Genomic DNA, 22199 nt, shown 5'->3' with positions numbered 1-22199 from the left:
TGAAACTGTCTGCTTGGTCTTTTAAAAACAGCCCCACTTTCTCTGACACTCTTAAAAAGCAGCACCACACTATCCCTTCACATTCATGCTGTGCTGTGTGAGGCAAAATGGGACTGGAAATCATTTGATACAACCAATCTTTCTTTGGGCCCTAAGGCTCAGCTTGTCCATTTTTTCCCCTCTTTATAATGGAGAGTAGCATTGTACAGAGATGTGACAGCATTTAAATGTAACTGATAAAAAGAGATACTTGCTAGCTTAATATAATGTATAATTTACCTGGAGAAGCTAAATTAGCTGATTCACCATTCAGTACATAGAATGAATATTTTAAATATTATTGACCAGCAACTTGAAGCCCTTCCCTCCCCCCCCACTTGTTTTTCAGGTGCAAATCCTCACATTGAGAACTTTGAGCCATTGTTTGATCTAGATGATGTGAAAGATGATGAAGATGATGATGAAGGGATTGTGCCTGGAACAACACCACTGGATATGGCAGCCAACTGTGAGGTATGTGGTCTGTTTCCTCTTCTAGGTTTTTTGGGTTTTTTTTCTAATTGTAAAGGGTAGTTCAGCTCTCAGCTAGCTCCTTTCACTGCATCCAAAATTATTTCAATTAATTCAACTAATTTGCCATCAAAAATTAAGTTAATTCAGCCATAAAGCTTCCCCAGATGAAACAGCACTGGAAGAAAGCTCCACTGAACTGACTAATGCTGCTGAACAGAAATGATCAGGCAGTTCTTTAAGTAGCTGCACTACAGTCTCCAGTGTGGGAAAGTATTGAGCTGGGTGGGTAGCTTGTGTTTGAACCCCCATTCTCCAGTGGGTTTCTTTGCTGAGTGTTCTTCAGAATTGCAGCCTGCGTATGATGGGAAAATGCACTCCTGTGTTCTACCCAAACAGTGATTAAGCTGATTATTGTACATTTGACTTGGTGTGAGTGTGATGGATAAGAAGTCAGCATCTCTAATCATCTGGAGCTGGGGAGTGGTACCAGCCTTAGGTGAAAATCTAACCCAGGCTTTGTTTTAAATGACTAGTTGCAGACAGGCAGCAGCTCCTTGCTTAGCCACTGCTACTGCCATTTATTTACTTCCAAGACTTCCTCTGTGTCTTGAAAGTAGTTGCCAGATGACACAGCTTAAAATAAAGGGAGATTACTTCTCAAGATTTCTCCCTTAAGTCTAGCCACAGGTTTTCTACAGCATCCTTAGTCATACTGAGCCTGGGAGAGGAAAAGAATGCTGATTTACAGATGAAATTAGGGTTTTATACAACATTGCTGAAACTTAATGGACACTAAATACTCCTAAATACTGACTTGAATGTATTCTCTTAGGTGTATGACATATTAAATGGCAAACCCTATGAGTCAGCAGTGGTCTTGGAGGACTTACTCACACAAGGTAACACCTATAAAGACTTGACAATATCTCTAATAATTGAGTACTGAAACTGTAGTGGCAGAAGACATTGCCCTGCAACAGCTTGTAACTGAGCTGGTGAGAGAGAAGAGGTGCCCTCACAGCCCCTTGCACACAGAATGAGCATGATTCCCTTAAGATGTCTCAAAGACAAGGAGTACATTTGCAGTATTGCAGCAATACATTTGTAAATGCTGAGACTGAACTCTAAAATAGTCTTCAGTATGGCTTTGTTTCTGCTTAAAAATGAACTGGTGCATGATTTGTATAAGTAATAAACTAACATATTTCTCTGTTCCCCAGGACATTTGAGAGAGTTGAATGAAAATTCCAAGATGCAGCTTTACAAACTTTTGGAATTGCCTGATCCAACTAAAAACTGGTCCACCCTAGCACAAAAACTGGGTCTTGGCATACTTAATAATGCCTTTAGGTTGAGCCCTTCCCCATCGAAGACACTTCTGGATAATTATGAGGTAATGTGCTGTAACAGGTTATAAAGAACATTAATACACCTGGAGAATCTTGTCCTCCTGCACAGTGAGACAGTGCAGCCCTGCAGTTTTAGCCAGCCTGGATGATGCTGAGTGTCTGATGTCTGCTCTTTCAGGTTTCTGGTGGTACAATTCAAGAGCTGATCACTGCTTTGAGACAGATGGATCACACAGAAGCTGTAAAAATAATTCAGGAAGCACTGTCCATCTCACACAGACCATCTTCCCTGGAGAACAGTATAGCAGAAGCTGTTCCATCATTACCACTCACCTTTGCAAATGGAGAGACAGGTAAAATTGACAGCAAAATATGAGGAGCTTTTTTAAGACTTTTCTTCAGTTCTCCTTCCCCACTCTATCTAGGACTGCTGATAGATTACACACCTTCTTGCACAGACTGCTTCACCTGCTTACGGGTTTCAGAAGTATTTTACTGCAGTGTGACCCCTCCCATCATGGACATTTGCTAGGCATTGGAAAGAGAGAACAAATGGACCATAAATCAGCATGCCTGCATCACAGTATTCATTATACTGCTGCCCTTTGCTCAAACCAGACACCTGCCATTTGCTAATGGTAATGCCTTGGATGTACTGGGAATATAGGCAATTATCTCCTGGGTGTTTTACAAGTGCCATTAGCTTTTGATTTTTTTTCCCCCCTCCTCATAGTTAGATAAATAAAAATGGTTTGGGCTTCTAAACTCAGTACAACTTCAGTATTAAATTTCTCCTTCCATCATGTGTAGCAGTCAGAAATGGCCCAGCGTTCTGTAGGCAGAGAAACTGGGGATGGCTTAGGTTACATGTCCTGTGTAACCCCAAGCAGTCCTACTGGCCAACTACCTGCTCAGAGCAGGGCCAGTGGAACATGACATGAGGTTGGCCATGTTATGTCCAGTTGAGTTCTGAGCATCTTCAGTGATGAAGGTCCTACAGAGGTTTTGAGCAGAAAACTCTACTAAGAGAAAAAGAAAGGTTGTGAGAAGTTTGTCATTAGGGCTGTTCAGGCCTGGCCAGGTTTAAGAACAAAAACCTTTGTTTTTTCCTGTTCAAACACCAGTAGTGCTGCCTGTAGCCTAATGTGGAAACTTAAACCCTGTGTAAAAATACTGTAGGTATTTCTGGTAAGAAAAAAAGAAACACCACAGTCACTCCATTCCAGTCCAACATTGCCAGTTTATTCTCTATAGAAAACTATTTGGTGAGTCATGGAATAAACCTTCACACCCACCCAAAAATGTGCTTGTATCCACACTGCCCCTTTAGATTCATCTTGAAGGGTAAGAGGGGTTCTGCGCCCTCCGCAGCAAGAATGGAGGGCATCACATTGTTCATTTTAAGATGTTTGTTTAGAAAAACAAGACTGAACTCTTACGACACCATCACTGTTTTTAGTCACACTGATCCACATCGCACCTTCAGTTTCAGCTCTTGCAGTCAGGCACTCCTGTGGATCCTGCAGAGGTGATAGATGCTACTGCCTTGTTCTTATTTCAGGGTCACTTACTAGATGAAAGCTCTTCAAGTGTTTGTCTCAAAAGTAAATCTGTAAGTTGAAATAACATGAATTATAAGTTTCAGGAGCCTCATGCTGGAGCTGTACTCCTGTACAGAGAACCTTTTGTCCTGTGACTGCCACAGTTGGGCAGAGTCCTGACCCCAGTGCAGTGCCAGAATTAGTGCCAGGCTTCTCATCCCAACCAAGCTCCAACTGCAAGCTGATCTCTGCCAGCAGTACATCAGATCACAAGATTTGGTGGCCTGGAAACATTCAGCACAGCTTTTCCTATTATAATACCTCATGTTAGAGTTATTTTCCTATAGAAGAGCTTAACTCTTGTTGGTTTGTATCCCTTAGACTTTTCTTAAAGCAACCTTGCTGAAGCACACAAATGATTTCCTTTTTCTCTGCCCCTCAGGTGAGATCTACAATAGCAGATTTCAAGACAGCGAAAGCACATGTGACAGTGGTGTGGAGACGTCCTTCCGCAAGCTGAGTTTCACTTGCTCAGACTCTCTGAACAGCAAGCCCTCACTAACACTTGGCAAAATGGCTCTGGGCTATGGACATGAAAGTTCAGGACAAAGCAATTACATAGCTGACTAGTGATCTGCAATTAGCAAAATGCAGTTACAGGAACAAGTGAGACATTTCAAATTGCATCAGCGTCATCCTGGCCCGAGGGAAGGGAACTCACAATCAAAAGTGCACTGGAAGAATCCCACCTGAACCTGAACAAATGGCAACTGCAGCATGTGACTCCTAGCCACTGCTTCCTTCCTCAAGTACATTTAATTGTGTTCATTTACAAGCCATTTACAATAACCAGGGCTCCACTGCTGCATTAATACACAGGACTGGACGCTGTGAAAGACTGACTGAGCTTTCCTGCTCTGTGAGGACTTTCTTTTACAGATGAAAAAGAAGTTGTAAATGCATAATACAAACTTACTAAAGAGGTTAATAAGCACACGAGCAATCAGAGGGTACAGTTCCTAGCTGCTCTCTTCATAATTTTTGCAGCAAAGTTGCATGCAAACAGCTTATAAAATAGCTGGCAAAGAAAAATTATTACTTTAATCACAACAGTGACAATTTAGAGGAAAAAAGAGAATCCTAAAAGAATCTTGTATATTTCAAATAATGTATTTAAACTTAACTTTGGTGCCTCTTATTCAAAAATTTTTTCAAGTTTGGCATTTTCCTACTTGTAAATAGTCCTTTTTATATCTGTTACTTTTTGAAAAAGCGTGCTTTTTAAATGCTTATTTTTATTTTACTTTTTTAATAAAACCCCAAAATTAATTCTCCTGTCTGTGCCTTCTGTGATTTTTACACTACTTTTCAAGCAGAGGTATTGAAGATTTAGCATCTCAGTTTTAGGCATTGATACAAGATCATGCTCATTTCCAAGCACTAAAATAAAGGTTGTGAGCCACTGTCTTAAAGCTAAAGTATCTTATATGGAGGGAGAGCAGGACCATTAGCTACTGCTGAGCAGCTGTGCTTTGAGATTAAAGCCTCTGCCTTGTTTTAGTTCTCATCATTATGGCAGCAGAGAATCATTTACACTGAAACCAACTATTTAGTGTCTCAGCAAACCTGTGATGAGACAGCTCTCCTTCGGGCTGCCTAGAATGTCCTGTAGTAACTGTGCTCATGAGCAGTGTTTCTTCTTGTCTGACATCAATTCTGAGATGGCGTGTGTCCTGTCATTGATGTTGGCCCACCCAAATAAACATAACAGGCATCAGAGTTCATGATGAAAAAGCCAAGAGGGGCATTGTACCATTGTCACTTACTTCTAGGCAATTTTTGTGGCACAAAGCTGGAGTGTTGACAGGGTGGTTCTTGGCTCAGCTCAGTCTTCAGTAACTTGGGCGTCACTCCTGAGAAAATGAATCAAGATAACCCTTGAGAATGGTTATGTTTAGAGTGGTTATTTGCTGTAATGAATTAAACTATGAGTAATGAAAAAAACCTTTTGAATTAAATTTACAATCCAGCTGAATTACTGAGAACTTTAATTACTTCCAGAGAAAATGAGTAATAGTAAAAGTGCCATTCTTTCTTTCTTGTATGTATAATCATCTAGGCAGTGTCTAAGGCATATAGGTTTTTGGTCAATTAATGTACTTCTCCAGCATTCTCTTTGTATTCCAGCTCTAATAGAAACAGGCAAAGGTTCTCATATTCCAGGAGTGCAGGCACTTTTTGAGCCCTAGGAGAGCTGCTGTCTAAGTAAAACAAACCTGCTTTCACAGAATTTCCAGCACAGCCCAGGGGACTGCAGAGATTTTTACTGAGGTTTCTACAATCCTGCAGGTCACCAGGGGCATCCTAGCTGTTATTCATATCTTTTGGCTTTAGTTCTGACCAGCTCTGCTTTTAAACCACCAGAAGACACCTGGATCTATATTTCCTTAAAACAGTTCATTACCAGATGTTGCATAATAGCTGTTTATCAGGTTAGTGATCATGCATAGCAGATCCCCCAGGCCCTGTGTATTGAAGTGCTTTAAATGGCAGTCTGGCAGCTTCTCAGTTTCAATGTATTTAATAAGAAAGGCTTTAATACTTCTAGGTTTTTTTTTCCTTTGTTTAGAGATAGAAAAGTACAGCTGAGAGCATCTGTCTACACCTGGCTTGTAGACAGAAACTTCCAAACTTAATCTGCATGTGCCATGGAATAGAGCTCACTCCGTTATTCTGCTACTCAACTACAGTAATAAACATCAGAAACTTGTGGAATGCAGGAAAAGTAGTAACAACAGACCCCTTCGGATCTCTACATTTGATGTAAAATGAATTATTCAGAAAGTTTAAGTGCCCTTGATTTTAGATTGGCTGCTACAGCTGTATGTTTCCTGGCATCATCTTGGCATGCATTTACAAACTTGGAAATCGCTGGTAGTGGGAAGCTGTAGGCAGCATTCTGAGATTCTGTGGACTGCAGGAAGGATAAGGATCTTACCTACATGTAGTGGAGTATGAACTGTCTTTTCTCCCTTGCCTGGGCAAGTAAAATGCTTTTTTCATGTATTTAAGAAAAAAGAGCCACTCTCCTTGTTTCCTCCAAGTGACATGACAGGAATGGTGGTGCTCATTTGCTAGCTCAGGGTGCAGTGGTCAATACTCACCCCCCATCTACAGCTTCTGGTGTTTCTGGATTATCATATCTTGAAATAAAGCAGTTCTAGAGTAATGGCCAATGACACAGTCCAAACTTTTGCTGGTTTCAAAAGATTCCTACAGCAAAAGACAAAAGTTAATTACCAAGGAGTTGACTTTCTCCCTTCAGCATTATGAAGCAGCCTGATGTCCCACTTAGACCCAAGGCTGGAGTATGTTTTTCCAAGGCTGCAGAGGTTTCCCATGGCCTCATTTAAACCTAACTGCTATAGGATTTCAGCCATCCAGTCACCCTTGCCATATGCACAATGCAGAAGAGCACTAGTTCAGATACTTAAAGGTCTCCACTGACTGACTGACTCTACTTACAGAGATGGCTTTTTTCATTGAAGTTTTGGTTTTCTACACTAATTGAATGAATTTGGGGCTTTCGTTTTGCTACCTTGTAACATCTGACTGGAAAACAAAGTTATGTAAACACAACTCTTGGACTGAAACCTGTCCTAAAAGTTTCAAACCATGAGTTCCTGGTTCCCTAAGTGGGTAAGAAAGAAAACAGTGATTCTGACAATAAAAAGGCTGGCTTGTACAGCTCTCCTGTACTCAAAATAAGAAATTCACTGGCCTATTTCTCTGCTCCTGACACTGCTTCAAGTCACTGAAATGGTCTCTGCTACACATCTCCAAAACCAAAAGGGAACTAACAGAAGCAAAAGTACTGAAGAAAGATGTGCCTCTAAGGCAAAAGATTTGCCCAGACCATAAGGTATGCAAACGGCAGATAACAACAAAGACTGACAGAGAACTATGAACACTTACTTAGAGTGCATTTTTTAGATACATTTGCATGCTTCTTTCCTGAAGAAGATGCAGAACATGAAAAAGCTTCCAAAGACATGCTCCAATAAACTGGAGCAAAATAAGCCTTCCTTGTGTGGCAGAAAGTATGAACAGGTGCCCTCTAAAGCTCGGAATGGCCTCTGCAAGCCCAGAATGAGTTGGAGCCAAATCTCAGCCAGAGAATGGTTTTAGGACAAGAGATTAGCCAACACCATACAGTGCTATTCCCAAACCTGCTCTCAAGTTTTGTTCTGGAAGGGCATTTGTTACGGCTGTGGGGTATTCTGGCTGCTGCTTTTGCCATCAGTGGAGAACAGCCCAGAGGGACTCAGGAGCAAACAAATCAGCACAATTGTGACTCACTGGTCCTTAACAAGACATTGCAAGGCAGCACCCTGAAAGAACACTGACAAGGCCAATCCCCTCTACTGCTGCCACACCCCCATCAGACAGAACTGGCAATACAGGTGCTGCTGTACCTGTAACATCACTCAGCTGGCAAGATGGGTGTGTCCACAGGGGTGCAGGGGAGCAGTGCTGCCTTCCTATCTCTGCCCCGATCTGAGACAAAGACAGAACAATGTAACCAAGTATAGCACAGGATGGCATTGCAAAAGTACCAAGGGGAAATGGTTAACCAAAGCACATGTTACAGCTGCTGCTGCATGGCAAGAGAACAGCTTCTATAAATACACACCTACTACAACACCAGGAAACCAAAAGAACATATAAGGATATTAAAACAATAATGGAAGTCTACCTTCCGCTTTAAATTCTAGTTTGAGTTCAAGCATTTGGCTTAAACAATTGCTAATCTTTCATAACAGCACCAAGTGCTCAGTTAAAGATTTTCAGAGAGAAAGAATGGATCTACTCCTTAGGGAGCTCCTGACCTTCAAAAAGAGCAATAATTTTAAAAATTGCCCAAACCTTGCTATTCAATCTGGTAATTGCAGAAAGCAACAGGTGAAAAAATATTAGAATGCTGTTATATATAACTTTGCTGGTAGACTTAATTTTCATAGCCACTTCATCACTTATTAATCACGTACCACATAATTTCTTTCATGATTTTGCCTAAAAAATGTGACAAGTCACAGTTACCCAAATTAATGAATGGGTTTTGCTTCTAGCAATCCAAATGCTCTTTTCTACCTATCTCAAACTTCACTCATATGCTGAGATTAACAATATCATTAACCTCCAGATAGGCCTCGTGATTGTCTTTAAACAAGTGATTCCTACAAAGTTTTATGTATTTTACACTATTAAGTGCCAGATCTAGATGTTGCTGGAAGAGACATTTCTCCTTCAGTGTAAGAGAAAGACATCAACAAATTTGCCCTTTTCCTAACACACTGCAGCAGTACATATTAATAATATTTTCTCCACATTTTTTCATTCTTACCTTATATTGACTGTTTTTCTGCTTTGATTCCACTTTGATTCCGGGACACCAAAAACCTGAAGAATTTTTCTGGTATTGTTGGCCCCTGATGCCTCTCAGAATAACTTTTTAATTTCCTTTGTTACTGCCTGCATTTATGAAGCTGTACTCATGACTGTCGTTTTCCCTATTTATTTTACAAGATCTATAAACATTGGCACATACACATCCATATTTTGATTGTTTTCATGTCTTGTTTTAACTAGAACTAGTTTTGAATCAGATGCAACTGCAGTTAGTTGTTTTGGTGACTCAATAAAGCATTTGTAAAAAACTCTCATTTATCATTTCCCTTTTATTTATAAGTTTTTCCTCTTGCTCAGGAGTATGGCAGTTTTAGTTAACACCAAAGCATCAGTCTATATGCCCCTTTCTCTGCCCATTAAAACTGATGACAACTGAAGCTGACCCCCATTCTGAGTTCTCCAATGGAACACACAGCTGCTCCCTCCACACGTGCTCCAGACCCCCCACACCACCAGCAAGTATTGCCCAGTGCTGCTTTTACCGCACCCAACGTTCTCAGCCATCAGCAGCAGAGCTCCTTCAAACTCCACCTGTTGTGATGCTGATTCTGCTTTGCATGAGAATGTTGTTTGGGTGGACAGAGTATCCTTGTGGAACCCCAGCAAGATCCCAGCTGCATTTCAAACCACATCTGCCAGACAAGACAAATATTTAGCACCTGCCCATGGAGTGGTTTGGTGGCCTACTGGAGGCAGTCCCAGCTCCACTCCCTGTCCTTCCTTCTCCCTTGCCCCCAGCATACCTTGCTGTTATCCTAAAATGAATTTCCACTCACAGCACAGTGAAACTAGAAAAAAATATGGATGTGCTTTCAATACACCACATATATTACATGTAAGCTTTGCTGTTGGTATCTTTACTTTGAACCAGCAGTTAAAATTCACATGACAGGAATAGAGAGCATATTCTTCAGCCAACTCAAAGTGTATATCACTTCAACTTCAGTCAAATTTTTCTAATTTTTTTCTCCTCCTGTTTCACTCTTTATCTAGAAGAAAATGAAGTAGTCTCAGACAACATCCAGTAGAGAGGTCAAGATTAGTGAACTTTCTAGTTCTTCAACACTGGTAGGTTCCCAAGGATAAAATACAACCATTTTCTTCTTCTCAGTCATGAGGAAACCATTATCACTAAATCTGCCTTTTATACTCCCTACATCCAGAGTAACAAACGGAGCAACTGCAGTGGTCTGAAGAACAAAAACATAAACATCATCTTGTTGAGATACAGAGGCCTGAAAGAGAAATAAAAAAAACTGTATTATAAAAAAAAATTGTGATAAAGAAGACCCCAGTTACACCCAAACCAGGAAAGACCTGCATGTCAGTAAAACAGGCTGAACAACCACATTTGATCAAAATTAATATTCTTCATGTGCAAGAATCATGCAAAACTGCAAATGTTACTGGAGCTTCCCTACAGAATACTAGAGATTGTGGAAAAATGCCAAGAAGTATTATCACTTTCTCATCTTCTTATGAGAATAACTGAATAAAGGTAATCTGACTTCTACATAGTACTGGTATTCCATACTTACTGCACTGAAAGAGATTTGTTATTTCACCAACACTTCACTCAACTGATCATTTACATCTACTAAAAGAACTTGCCTTTCAATTATACACATAATAGAAATACACAGAAACAAAAGATGGTAAAATCCCAGTAAGACAGAAAGCATGTCACCTTAATGCATCATGGCAGCAAAGCCCTAACACTTTTTAAGTAAAATATAAAAAAATCATAAAATATCAAGTCAGGTATGTTTTAGTTTAAGCTCTATTAGTACTTAAATCTCAGAGAGACTTAAAATCCCAACCAGGATGCATTTTCATGCAGCACTCTGCATTCACCGTAATGAAGATTATGACACATAACTTCCAAATACCAATTACCATCTATAAAAGGAGGACAGATGACAGTCAGTGCAGACATCATGTTCCAGTTTTACAAGAAAAAGCAATGCTATTCATTTTGTGGAAAGGCACACATCCTCTATACATTTTGCTTCCTGAAGTAATACTAATGCTTTTGATGCTTTTTAAAAAGCAGTGCTACGAACAGTAGCTCTTAGATTAGCATGCAATTGAAGTCTAGTTAGTCTTTAGTAACTAAGTTTAGACACACCAGCCTCTTGCAAAAACAGTTATTTTTTAAATTACAGCTGCATTTCTTAAAATGGTCATTTTAAAATCATCTTAAAATGATCATTTGCATTTATCTAGTTATGCTAGCTATCCTTATTAGTTAGTATTGCAAAGACAACATAGTTACAAGATAAACGCATGAAATTTCCCAAGATGCTCCAGTTGCAGAGCTTTTCTTATTGATGATCTCATCCATAAACCAAAAAACCAAACCAAAACAAACAAAAAATCTCCCCACAGCATGACTCAGACTCCAGATTGGACCACCAGATGAAAAAAAAAAAAAATTAAAACAGGCTGATTTCTTTTCTTTGTATACTCAGGAGGCAGGCTGTGCGGCCGTGAAAAGAGATAAGAAGGGAAAATCTGGCCCATTTTCCTTTTGTAAAGCAATTATGCTGGTCCAGATTCAAAGAGATTAGACCTCTATTTCCCCCTTGTTCAGTTTAGCATTAAAGAGCAAAGCTGCAGTTTGAAAGCCAAATGTGAGAACACAAAGGTCCCCATCTTGCCCATCTGATGATGAATTTTCCAAGAAGATGCACATGCTAAGAAGTGAGGCTTAACAAAATGTGTGTGCACACATACACGGCATGCATGCTCTCTATAGAGACAGCAAGCTTGCCAGGAACAGAAGATAACTAGGAAAAAGCAGTAAATTGACTAAATGACAGTGTTATACAACACACACTTTTTGTGCCTGTTGAGAAGACTGACACACTTCCAGCTATTAAAAATAATCGCTATTATGCAAATCAGAACCCTTACTGGAGGGCAGGGATTGAAGGAGGGGGAAAGGAGCATGCAATACTGCGTGTTAGCAATGTTACACTGATCTGAGAGAGAGCACTTCCAGAGGAAATACTGCTGACAATAATGCACTCCACACTCAGCTGAACTAGGATCACCTATTCTGACATACAGTGCTGCCTGCAAGCCAGAACACTTGTCACAATGCCATTTGCTATCTACGGGCAAAAAGAAAGAAAGGAGCAATGCTGCAAGGTGGAAGACAATCTAAACAAATTAAAGGGAGACTTCATTATTAAAAAACAAAACAAAGAACAAAAAAACCCAAAACAACAACAAAAACCCAAACACAAATAAACCATACCAGTCTTGTTTAGATACACATATAGTGACACCAGAAAAAAATTTGATTTTGAACTCAACCTGGAAGTCAGAATAGCAACAACTAAGGAGAAAGAGCATTCAGAGGAATCAGACACTGCATAGCTGGCAAACAACTCAAAACAGTAAGATTAGCAAAACCAAATACAGAGATTTAGCATGATTGATGCTTACACTAAGCTGGGTCTTCTCTAATCCCACAGCATCCTTGAGTGATGAAAGGAAGTAATGGTTCGTAGGACTCTGTAGCCCACCTTCTCCCACGAGACAGAAGGTAATACACAGCTCTTCCTGGTACAATTTCTGCATCTTTCCAGAAGGTCACTGATGGACTCCTTGTAGATGGGGACAGCACTCTGTGCTTTAACAGGCACACCTTCTTTGGCAAGGGTGCATACGGGTTCCAGAGAGCTCCAGGCGTGCACAACAACCTATTGAGCACATTGAGAGAGCACAAAGCTTAGAAGAAAGGCTACATCTGTGAAAACAACACAGTACCCTAGATTCCAGATTGTTCATTATGACAGATGTTTTTCTGACAGCACCAGCTGATTTCCACCTAGCAAGAAACTACACAATAGATATGGCATAAAAACTAGATCATTCTAAAAACCTAAAAAGAGGTCCATTTCAAACAGTCTGGAGCTGCTCTTGATCTGCAAGACTTTTTTGTTTTCTCCAGGTTCCTTGAGAAGAAGAGATTGCCAATTCCTGCCAAGGGAGTGCTGGGAAATAGAATTACTAAGTGACTAATTTGTTGATTCTTTTTCCTCCCTTCCTTGATTAAAACAAAACCCAAACAAAGCATTTTCTTGAGATGGCTCAGAGTTATTTGATGTAACCCAACTAGGTATGCTAGGGCTTCTGCTTAATCACTCAAACAGAAGCAAGCTCCATCATCTTAAAGAGGGATTATGAAGGTTATAGTAATACAGCAAAATACACTGCCAGACATCATCCATGTATTATGAATATACCCTTTTAGAAAGGGTATAATTTGGGAATTAAGCACTTAATGAGAATTACAACATTCTACTTTATAAAATTTCAGTTATTTTTTGCCTTAATTAGGAGTGTGCAGTCAGGAATAGATCTTAACATCCTTTCAAGAGTTAAGTTCCAAATCCCCTCGACGTGCATATAGGATATTCATCAGAACTATCCTACTGTCAGCACTTCTTTGATACTATCAGAAAATCTGAATTTATGTCTGTTAGAGTAACTCAGACCAGAAACGAACAATCCCATTAAGTGCAGTCCTACTCCAAGAACTGACTATCCAGAAATTGCAACCATTTTCGGTACCATATATTACTCCATATAAGCACCTTATAAATCTGAAAATTCACGGAAGCCCACCAGACAGAGCAATGATCCAGGGCTGGCATACTACTAGTTCCAAAATGACTGTTTTGGAACTAGTAGCGACTACTGAGTTATTCCAGGTCTCAAGGTCTGTTTTTCCATCCTTCACACTGTTTTCACATGGGACACACTTTATGTCAGAAGCTGGATCACACAGTGGAAAATGGTCCCAAAATTCATCTGGGATCTGGTTGCCATACGATTTATAGCAACAAAATGTAGCAAGCTGAAAAGGATGACTGTTGTCTAAGAAAACACAGCATTCCAAATACTGACTTAAAAATCCTATCAGTTTCTATAGCATTATCAGAAAACAGTTAAGGTGTCAATTGCAAAATGGTGACATGTATAGGTGACCTTCTAATTAAAGATGTGCTGTTCATATTTCAGAATATAATCCAGTCCTTTTTCCCAAAGCCGTATACTTTGAGTACTGGTAAGCAATGGTACAATCCCTTTTCCCCCCTTACTTAATCAGGTTATCTAGTTCTAACACCCAGGGAATAGTTTGTTAAGTAGTGAGGTATCATTTTTCAACCCTTTGCTCTATTTAACCATCAACTCCTTTAAGATTTCACAGAATAGTTCATTACAGCCTTATACCTGCAGGCTATAAGAAAAGCATTCCTTCTTCTGTGAAGCACTACACACTACTTTAATAAAGAATAATGTTGTCTCTAAGATTAAACACTAGAGTTGCATCTCATGGTGTTTGAGCATGGCCTTACTGAAGCTTGTCTGTACAAAGATGTGTTTGTTTCAGCTTCTCACATTTTGCAGGAGGCACACAAGAATGGTGAGGTAGGTGTCACTTACCCTCAAAGTCAGCTTGTGGTCCTCATGAAGATCTGAGACACCATAAATATGCAACATCCCTTGTCTTCATAGGCCACAGGCAGCAGTGGTGCAAAGAAGTTTTGGGCAAAATAATGGAGCAGTTTCCATTTACCACCATACTCTAAAAATGGTTAAGAAGAAGAAAGACTGAAACTGAATCCAAGATTGCCTTGTCCCACATTCCTCGTGTGTGCTTTCTGGTCCTGCTATTGGCAATGCAACATCCCCCTCCACCCTTTTTCACATCTGTCAAGTACAAAGATGACTGAAGGTACTCCTGCTTCCTTCCAGGCAAGGCTCTGCTCTGGAAAAGATCTGATGTTCTTTCAAGCTTTGAGCTTTCCCCAAAAGTTTACATTTTCTATGTCTCTCTCCTATCACTGCCACACTGTCATTCAGTTAAAGGAAGCCTTAAACACAAGTAACAAGGCTGACACAGCAGACCACACATAAACCAAGCAGCTGGAGCATCTGTGCTGTTGAGAATCCAGACAAACTCACTGGCATTTCACGAACTACCACTACTATAAAAAAGGAGATAAGCACTTATACAAAGTGCTCTCTTCCCCGTTTTCAGTCCTCCTTTCAGTTCTTCCTTAGAGGACAGCAATAGCAATACAGACAAAAGTAAGTTCCTATACCAAAGACAACTCCGAGCTTGGCAAAACAAATGTGCCAAGATCTAAAGACGACATTTCCTCCATGGGAGTTAGTATCCATGACAGACACATGACAAACAGTTCACACTGCTTCTTTAATGGAAAGCTGTGCCTCATTACTTTTAATACTTTGAAAGCCTGCCATTAAACTGGGAAAGCCATCAAACTCTGCATCCTCTCCAAAAAACCAATTTTGCTTACTTGCTTTGCAACACTGCCATGTAATCATTTCAAAAGAGAAGCTCCATCCATTTCTTACTCTATTAACATTCCATCTAGCACCCACTGTCTGCATTTTAAGTTTGTCTTTGCTCAACCATTATCCAGTTATTGAATGGCACTAAAAAGAAGTAGCAAGTCAGCTGCAACCATCTCACAAGAAAAGAGAAGTTACATACTGGTTTCATTCTTGTTTCTGAATCTTTGTTTTACAAGTTTAAAGCTGATGTATGCTTATGATGTATGAAAATATGTTCGTGAGATATTTTCTTGTAAGTGTCTTAGTAATTACTCTCTTCATTTTGGTTCTTGTACAAAGCTCTTAGCACTTTCAAAACATCTCATAATTAAAGAATTATCCAGAGCTGTCTTTAAAGGGTTGTTGTGGCTTTCCCAGGGGGAGTTGAACATGCTTGTCTGCACTCCACATAGACATGAATGACCTTTGTGAAGAATAAGTGCATTAGCTCCAGCTTAGCAACTTATACATCATCTGTTCCCAGCAAGTTCACAACCAGCTAGCTTGGAGAACAAGAAAAGCTCATATCTGCCTGGAAAATCCACACAACACTGAAGATCAGTCTGTTGCCAGCATAAACAACACTGGCATTCAAGTTAATTGCAGTGAAGCAAACCAAAGAGATAAGGCTGGAGGAAAACTTGGAGAGGCAGTTGTCTTTCTTCAAAACAGATAGTCATAAACTGATGAACATACTCAGTGTATTGGTGCTCCTCAGTATAGAACTGTAGAACCTTTATGATGGCAAAGGATCAACTTCAGCTGTTCACCTACCAAGTGCACTATTAAACCATGCCCCTAAGTTCCCATGGCACACCCTTGTAAATACCTCTAGAGATGGTGATGCCACCACTTCCCTGGGAAGCCCCAACAATGCTTGACAACAACTTCAGTGAAGAATTTTTTCCTAAGACCTAATTTAAACCTCCACTGGCCATTTCCTCTTGTCCTGTCACTTTTTAATGGAGAAAAGGGGCTGACCCCCACCTCACAAGACCTCCATTCAGTTAGTTGAAGAGGGCTGTGGAAGGGTGTGTGTATTTGTGTGTCCAAGCCTCTTTTCCCCAGCTCCCTCAGCCGCTCTCCATAAGCCTTGTGCTCCAGATCCTTCCTCTGCTACACTGCCCTTCTCTGGACACACTCCAGCCCCTCAATGTGCTTCCTGTAGAGTGAGGGGCCCAGAACTGGACACAGAATTTGAGGTGCAGCCTCAACAGTGCCAAGTACAGGGGGACAAATCCTTCCCTACTTCTGGCCACAGATACAAGCCAGGATGCCATTGACCTTCTTGGCCCCCTGGGCACACACTGGCTCATGTACAGCCACTGTTGACCAGCACTCCCAGGTCCTTTTCCACTGGGCAGCTTCCCAGACACGCTGCCCCAGCCCATAGCGCTGCCTGGAGCCGTTGTGACCCAAGTGCAGGACTCAGCACTTGGCCTTGTTTAACCTCATAGAGCTGCCCTCAGCTCATTGATCCAGCCTGCTGCCATGCCCTCCCAACTTGGTGTTGATTGCAAACTGGCTGAGGGTGCACTTGAATCCCTTGTTCAGATCCTTGATAAAGGTATTAAGCAGGGCTGGCCCTCAGTACTGAGCCCTGGGAAATCCCAGTAGTGACCCGCTGTCAGCTGGATGTGAATCCATTCACCACCACACTCAGCCTGGCCTCCAGCCAGCTTGTTTTCATGGTGAACATTGTATCCTTCCATATCATGAGCGGCCAGTTTCTCCAGGAGAATGTTGTAGGCAATGGCATTAAGGCTTTGCTAAAGTCCAGGCACAAAACAACCACAGTCGTCCTCGTCCACCAACCTCACAAAAGCAGATCAGGTTGGTCAGCAGGACCTGCCTTTCATAAACCTATGCTGGCTGGGTCTGATCCCCTGGTGATATGAACAAAGGCATGTTCTGGCATTCCAGGGACATTTCCTGACAAGGAAACACTGGTGGTTTAAAGAACAAAACTACCAAAACCAGTGGGTGCTAACAAATTACTCCTTCAGTCATTAAACTTGAGAAGATGGGAAATCTGGACTGGGGATGGATTATCTGAAACAGAGTAAACTGGGGGCAGTGTCTGACCAAACAAACAAAAGCTATGGGCTTGTATGAGAAATGGACAGGGAGAGTCTGGGAGGGTTGAAATCTCTAAAGCCCTCAGGACTGCTACAGGACTTCTTGGAATTTCAATTGTCATTAATTAAATTGCCAAACATAATACATGTTGCTCACTGCAGAATCCGGCAGAGCCCACCACAAGCTCAGACAAGTTACCCAGCATGGTCTGAGGTTTCAGTGCCTTTGACTTGAATTTTTTGCCTGAGCTTAATTCAACATGATGAAAATCTAGGCATCAGCTGTCTTATAGATGGAAATTAATAAAGCAATTGAGATAGAGCAGTTTCTGCTACTTAGTGTAATATAAAATCCTGTTTCTTCTTGGATGGGTCCTTCTCTCAGTCTCTGTTGTGCCTTGATTTCCAACTGGATTACACAGCCACAGTGCAGGAGGGAAAGAGAGAAGGTATGCTACCTAGGCAGAGACCCTCAAAAACCCTTTACAGTGGAGAAGATGACACACTCAGAGTGAACATGGCATTCAACTTCCACAAGGAAAGCCAAGCAAACAAAAACCCCAGCCAACAAACAAAATCAAACAAACCCACATTTTAAAGTTTGCACCATTTCAAAACCCACCCTATTACTATGAGACCCATTGTTTTGGAATGCTTGAAACACCATTAGCCTGCTTAACTCAGATCAGCTTTTAAGACTGATTTTTTTTTTAAGGTATTTCCCCAAAAATATTGAGCCATTTTGAAGAACCAAAACTCAACTGCTGTAGCAGTTTCATACAGGAAGTGTTTTCCAAAGACAACTTTTCCAGCAACAGGATCTTGATAATACGTTTGTCAAAATAACTTCGACAGCAAGGAAAACCGAAGCTAAATAAAAAGTCCATATTTTCCAGTTCTTCTGTTGTCTTGATTTCCATAAGACCAGAGCTACATTCCTTTATTTAAAAACAGGCAAGTTGCATATCAAATGCACAACACTCTGCCCTGCCTAAAAATGGCTGTAAAACAAGTCTGGAGGTCAGGAAGTTATCACCAGAAACCTCTGGGTTAAACTTTCCTGTTACAGACATGCATGCCCAAAGGCGACCGTCAAAAGTTATTTAAAATAGCCCTGGGGTGGTTTTCTCCTCCTCCCACCACATTTAGACAAATTCTTACAGAAATCCAAGTTCCTCAATTTTTCCTGACAATAACAAGGGGGTTGCATTCTCTGCGGTATTAAACTTCAGAAAAGGAAACTAAAAATTAGGTTTGTAATGAGACCCCAGTACCTTTTTTCCTGACTCTTCCCTGCAGCCTTCTACCTGATGGTTGAGTGCAAATAAACAGATCTCCCTGAAATGATTTTAAATTAATCCTTCCACCATTAATGCAACCCGAGAAACATGCTGCTAGGTTCTTTCCTCACCTCAGCCTCATGAATTCAGATCAATTATTCTCCGTAACAGCCTGTACCGGGGCTCACCAGGGGCTCTAAATATTGAACCTGCAATAAAAGCCAGTTGTCTGTTCAAGGGAATCTCATGACAACCGAGTTGGGTACCTCCAGGTAACACTTGTCTGGGAGTGTCACAGCACTCCAGCAAAACATACTGCAGAGATGCTAAATCATCCAACATGGCACAGCCAGCTTCACAGCTAGGTGCTAACATTCAGAATCCAGTTGTGATAAAAGCTGTTTACTTCTGAGCTGAAGGCAGAAGTACTATGACACAAGTGCTATGCTGTGTTCTCATTCAACCCAAGCAAACATCTCAAGGTAAAAGTTTAAAGGAGAAACATTGCTACCTTCTTCCTTCCCCACCATGTGGAAACATTTCTGCCTTTGTAGGGGAAATTATGTAAACCCCTCCATGACTTTCTGCAAAGTAACAGATTTAAATAAAAGCACTCATTGGTTATACTACTGTGGCCATCTAACAGATGCAGAAATGTGTTTTTGAAGTGCAAATAAAACTAATTTCTCCGAAGTCATTGCATAATTTCAGCCATTAGCAGTTCAAAATCCCTCATACCGAGCACTGGCCTAATTAAATGAATATTAAACCTTTCCTTATCTCACTGAGGGAATACACAAACAAAGGGACAGCGGTATCTCTGCTGGAGCTTCTTTCTTCTAAACCAGTTTCAACAACATATGATAATTCAAGCATTTGATAAATATTCCACAGTGATGTCATCTCTGCACTCAAATAAGACATTTATGGTCTCCACGACCGTTACATCTATCAATACACCTGTCTTTACAAGGGAACTTTTCCAAGCATCTTTTCTCTGGAGCACTTAAAGCCTAGAGCATCACTCACTGTTAGAATCAATAAAAAGTAACCAGTGTCATATTCCATTCCCTAATACAAGTCTAGAAAGTCCAGAAAGATGGCTTAACATTTAAATAATTTAGCCTCTTTCTGTCCACTGTTTTTTCCTTGTTTTTGCAGTTATTTGCTTGGAGATAATAGGAAAAAGAAAAGAAAAAGAAAAAAGAAAAAGAAAAAGAAAAAGAAAAAGAAAAAGAAAAAGAAAAAGAAAAAAAAAAGAAAGAAAAAGAAAAAGAAAAAAGAAAAAAAGAAAAGAAAAAAAGAAAAGAAAAAGAAAAAAGGAGGACAACAAACATCTCCCAGAAAAAAGAGGAAGATGGTGTGGCTAATTTTTTCTCAAACCAGGTCAAATGCCATTTTTTCTAAGGAAAACATCAAGTCTGTCCATAGAGTCTTACTTTTTTTCTTAGCTTTTCTAGTTTGCTCATATTTTTCCCGTGTGAAATGCTTAAAGAGTTTCAAAACGAAAATATGTGAGAATAACTACAATTGAAAGGAGAACCTACCCAAATCCTATACAGCCATAGAACAGCTTCCCCACTTCAAAATGACTTTTAGACAAAAATGTTTGATTCATAGCCATTTCCCCCACGCCACACATTCCTCATTTCTCCCCTACCGCTTACTGCTTAAGTGACTTGTCTTTATATGTCTGATACTTTTGTGTTCTAAGACGGAAAAAAAAGTGAAAATAGCATATTAGCAGAATAATTTAGTCACGAGGAGTGATTTACCTCATCTGACCACCAAGTTAGAGATCAAATCTTAGCCAGTCATCTCCTATAAAAAGCTTCTCAGAAGCTACATTGGGTGAGAGATATCTTATGAAGTTCAATGAAAATCAAATTCATCATGGGGAAGATAATTCCATCCCTGTTCAGAGACAGCTAAGGATGCAATGAATCACATCTGGAGAAAACCATCTCTCCCACAGCTGACTACAGAAGAAATCTAGATGCTCAATTTTACATCATAATCCCATCCTGGAATGAATTTTTAAAGGATGGACAGAAATATGTTCAAAGTTTGTAAAGCTACCCAAGACACGGAGCAGAGCTATATTTCTTATTATAATACTTCCAGATGAGGAAAACACAACTGGTAGCTGGTGCTTTTTACCAGACTGTCACAAAACTTACCCAAGGAAGCCCATGAAGGAGCCTGCCAAATGTCATTGAGCTGCCAGTAGAGAGCTCCCATTGTGTGTCCTTCTCCATTGATTATTTCACTTTGACTAAAACGATAGAATTCAGTTTCTGTCTTTATACACTGAGCCTGCATCACCTTGGTCAACAAAGAGATAAAAAATATTTTTGGTATATTAGATTTTACTTTTTTTCAAAACACATGTGAATATATATTGATACACCACACAGACTTCACAGCAACAGCACACAACTTTAAACTTGAGCCCTGAGGAGTATCCCCTGCAGTGCAGTGATCTCTGCTGGAAGGAGATCTATTCCTAGCAACTCCCAACAGCTTTGCCAGCAAAGAATCTCATATGGGGCTACTTCCATACAGTGAAGATGGTCTTTGAAAGGCAATCGAAGACAAGGAAAATAAAATGAAAATTGAAATAAGTATTTTCTTACATTAATTTAAATAACCCCTCCAGAGCTGCAAATTATGTTAAGCTGCATTACTTTCAGTATACATTACCTTGATGTCTAAACCCCTACACTCTGAACTTACATTCTCACTATACAGTCAAAACTGTGCTTGAGAAAAGCAACCTTTTTTCCGTTGCACTCCCACTCCTTTTTCCTTCTCCACATCATCTAAAAACCACTTTTCAGAATTTTTCATTGGCCAAGTTCTCAATGGATGCTAAACAGACTGCTATGTTCTTCACCACAGTTTATTATTAGGCTGGGGAAATATAAAGAAATTCCTAAAATAAAGTTAAAAGCCTTCAGGACAGCCCAAAAGGTAAAGATATTACTTCTAGTTAACCACTAAAGCATATTTACTTTCTTTATCCTTTCTGCTATCCTTATTTTGGCATTAAATTTTTTAACCTGTTAATGAGGCCTTAGCCTTACAGAAACTCTCACAGCTCTTTTGAGTCAGGACTTCATGGTGGCAAGCTTTACCCCGGTTTCAATTTCACAGCATCATCTATCCTTGTTCTCTTTCAAGAGTGCCAAAAATTCTCAAGCTATTTTGGCTTTTATATAAAACTTGCTGACAGCAGCTCTCAACATTAGAAACTTATTGAGTGTGCAGTTATTTCCATCAAGAGTGTTTCTGAAATTCTTGAAACACAACAAAAATTAACAGCACTTTCAATTTGCCTAATAGCATTAGAAAGTTACTTAGCATCTTTTAAAAGTTGCACAAAAATCACAAATAAAGAAACAAGCATGATATAGAACTACTGTGAATGAAAAGCAAAATCTATCCTGAAATCTATCTTGAAAAGAAAACCTCAAATATATTCTATAAAATATCAATATTTGAGTCCATAAGAAAATAAAAGCTACTACAAATCTAATTAACAGAGAACTACATTCTTTGGAAAAAATCTTCCTTCCAAAGCTCGTGTGC

At 40.1% G+C, this 22199-nt stretch overlaps 2 protein-coding genes across 5 annotated transcripts in view; one reads left to right on the top strand and one right to left on the bottom strand.

Annotated features, from left to right (window-relative positions):
* NFKB1 (nuclear factor kappa B subunit 1) overlaps positions 1-4971 on the top strand; it is a 47256-nt gene extending 42285 nt beyond the window's left edge. For all 4 annotated transcript variants that reach the window (XM_066317869.1, XM_066317868.1, XM_066317867.1 and 1 more), the window contains exons 19-23: positions 389-513; positions 1346-1412; positions 1734-1906; positions 2041-2215; positions 3846-4971. In XM_066317869.1, the coding sequence (XP_066173966.1) occupies positions 389-513; positions 1346-1412; positions 1734-1906; positions 2041-2215; positions 3846-4033 (728 nt within the window). In that variant the 3' untranslated portion in view covers positions 4034-4971. The remainder of the gene's footprint in view (positions 1-388; positions 514-1345; positions 1413-1733; positions 1907-2040; positions 2216-3845) is intronic.
* MANBA (mannosidase beta) overlaps positions 3083-22199 on the bottom strand; it is a 52191-nt gene continuing 33074 nt past the window's right edge. The window contains 10 exon segments of the mRNA XM_066317870.1: positions 3083-3472; positions 5230-5316; positions 6568-6676; positions 7879-7960; positions 8808-10107; positions 12326-12429; positions 12432-12582; positions 14333-14388; positions 14391-14474; positions 20789-20933. Coding sequence (XP_066173967.1) covers positions 9883-10107; positions 12326-12429; positions 12432-12582; positions 14333-14388; positions 14391-14474; positions 20789-20933 — 765 coding nt within the window. The 3' untranslated portion in view covers positions 3083-3472; positions 5230-5316; positions 6568-6676; positions 7879-7960; positions 8808-9882.

Source organism: Sylvia atricapilla, chromosome 4 (assembly GCF_009819655.1).
Source record: "Sylvia atricapilla isolate bSylAtr1 chromosome 4, bSylAtr1.pri, whole genome shotgun sequence".
NCBI lineage: Eukaryota > Metazoa > Chordata > Aves > Passeriformes > Sylviidae > Sylvia > Sylvia atricapilla.
The sequence above is the reverse complement of the archived record's forward strand: the minus strand, read 5'-3'. Positions and strand labels throughout refer to the sequence as shown.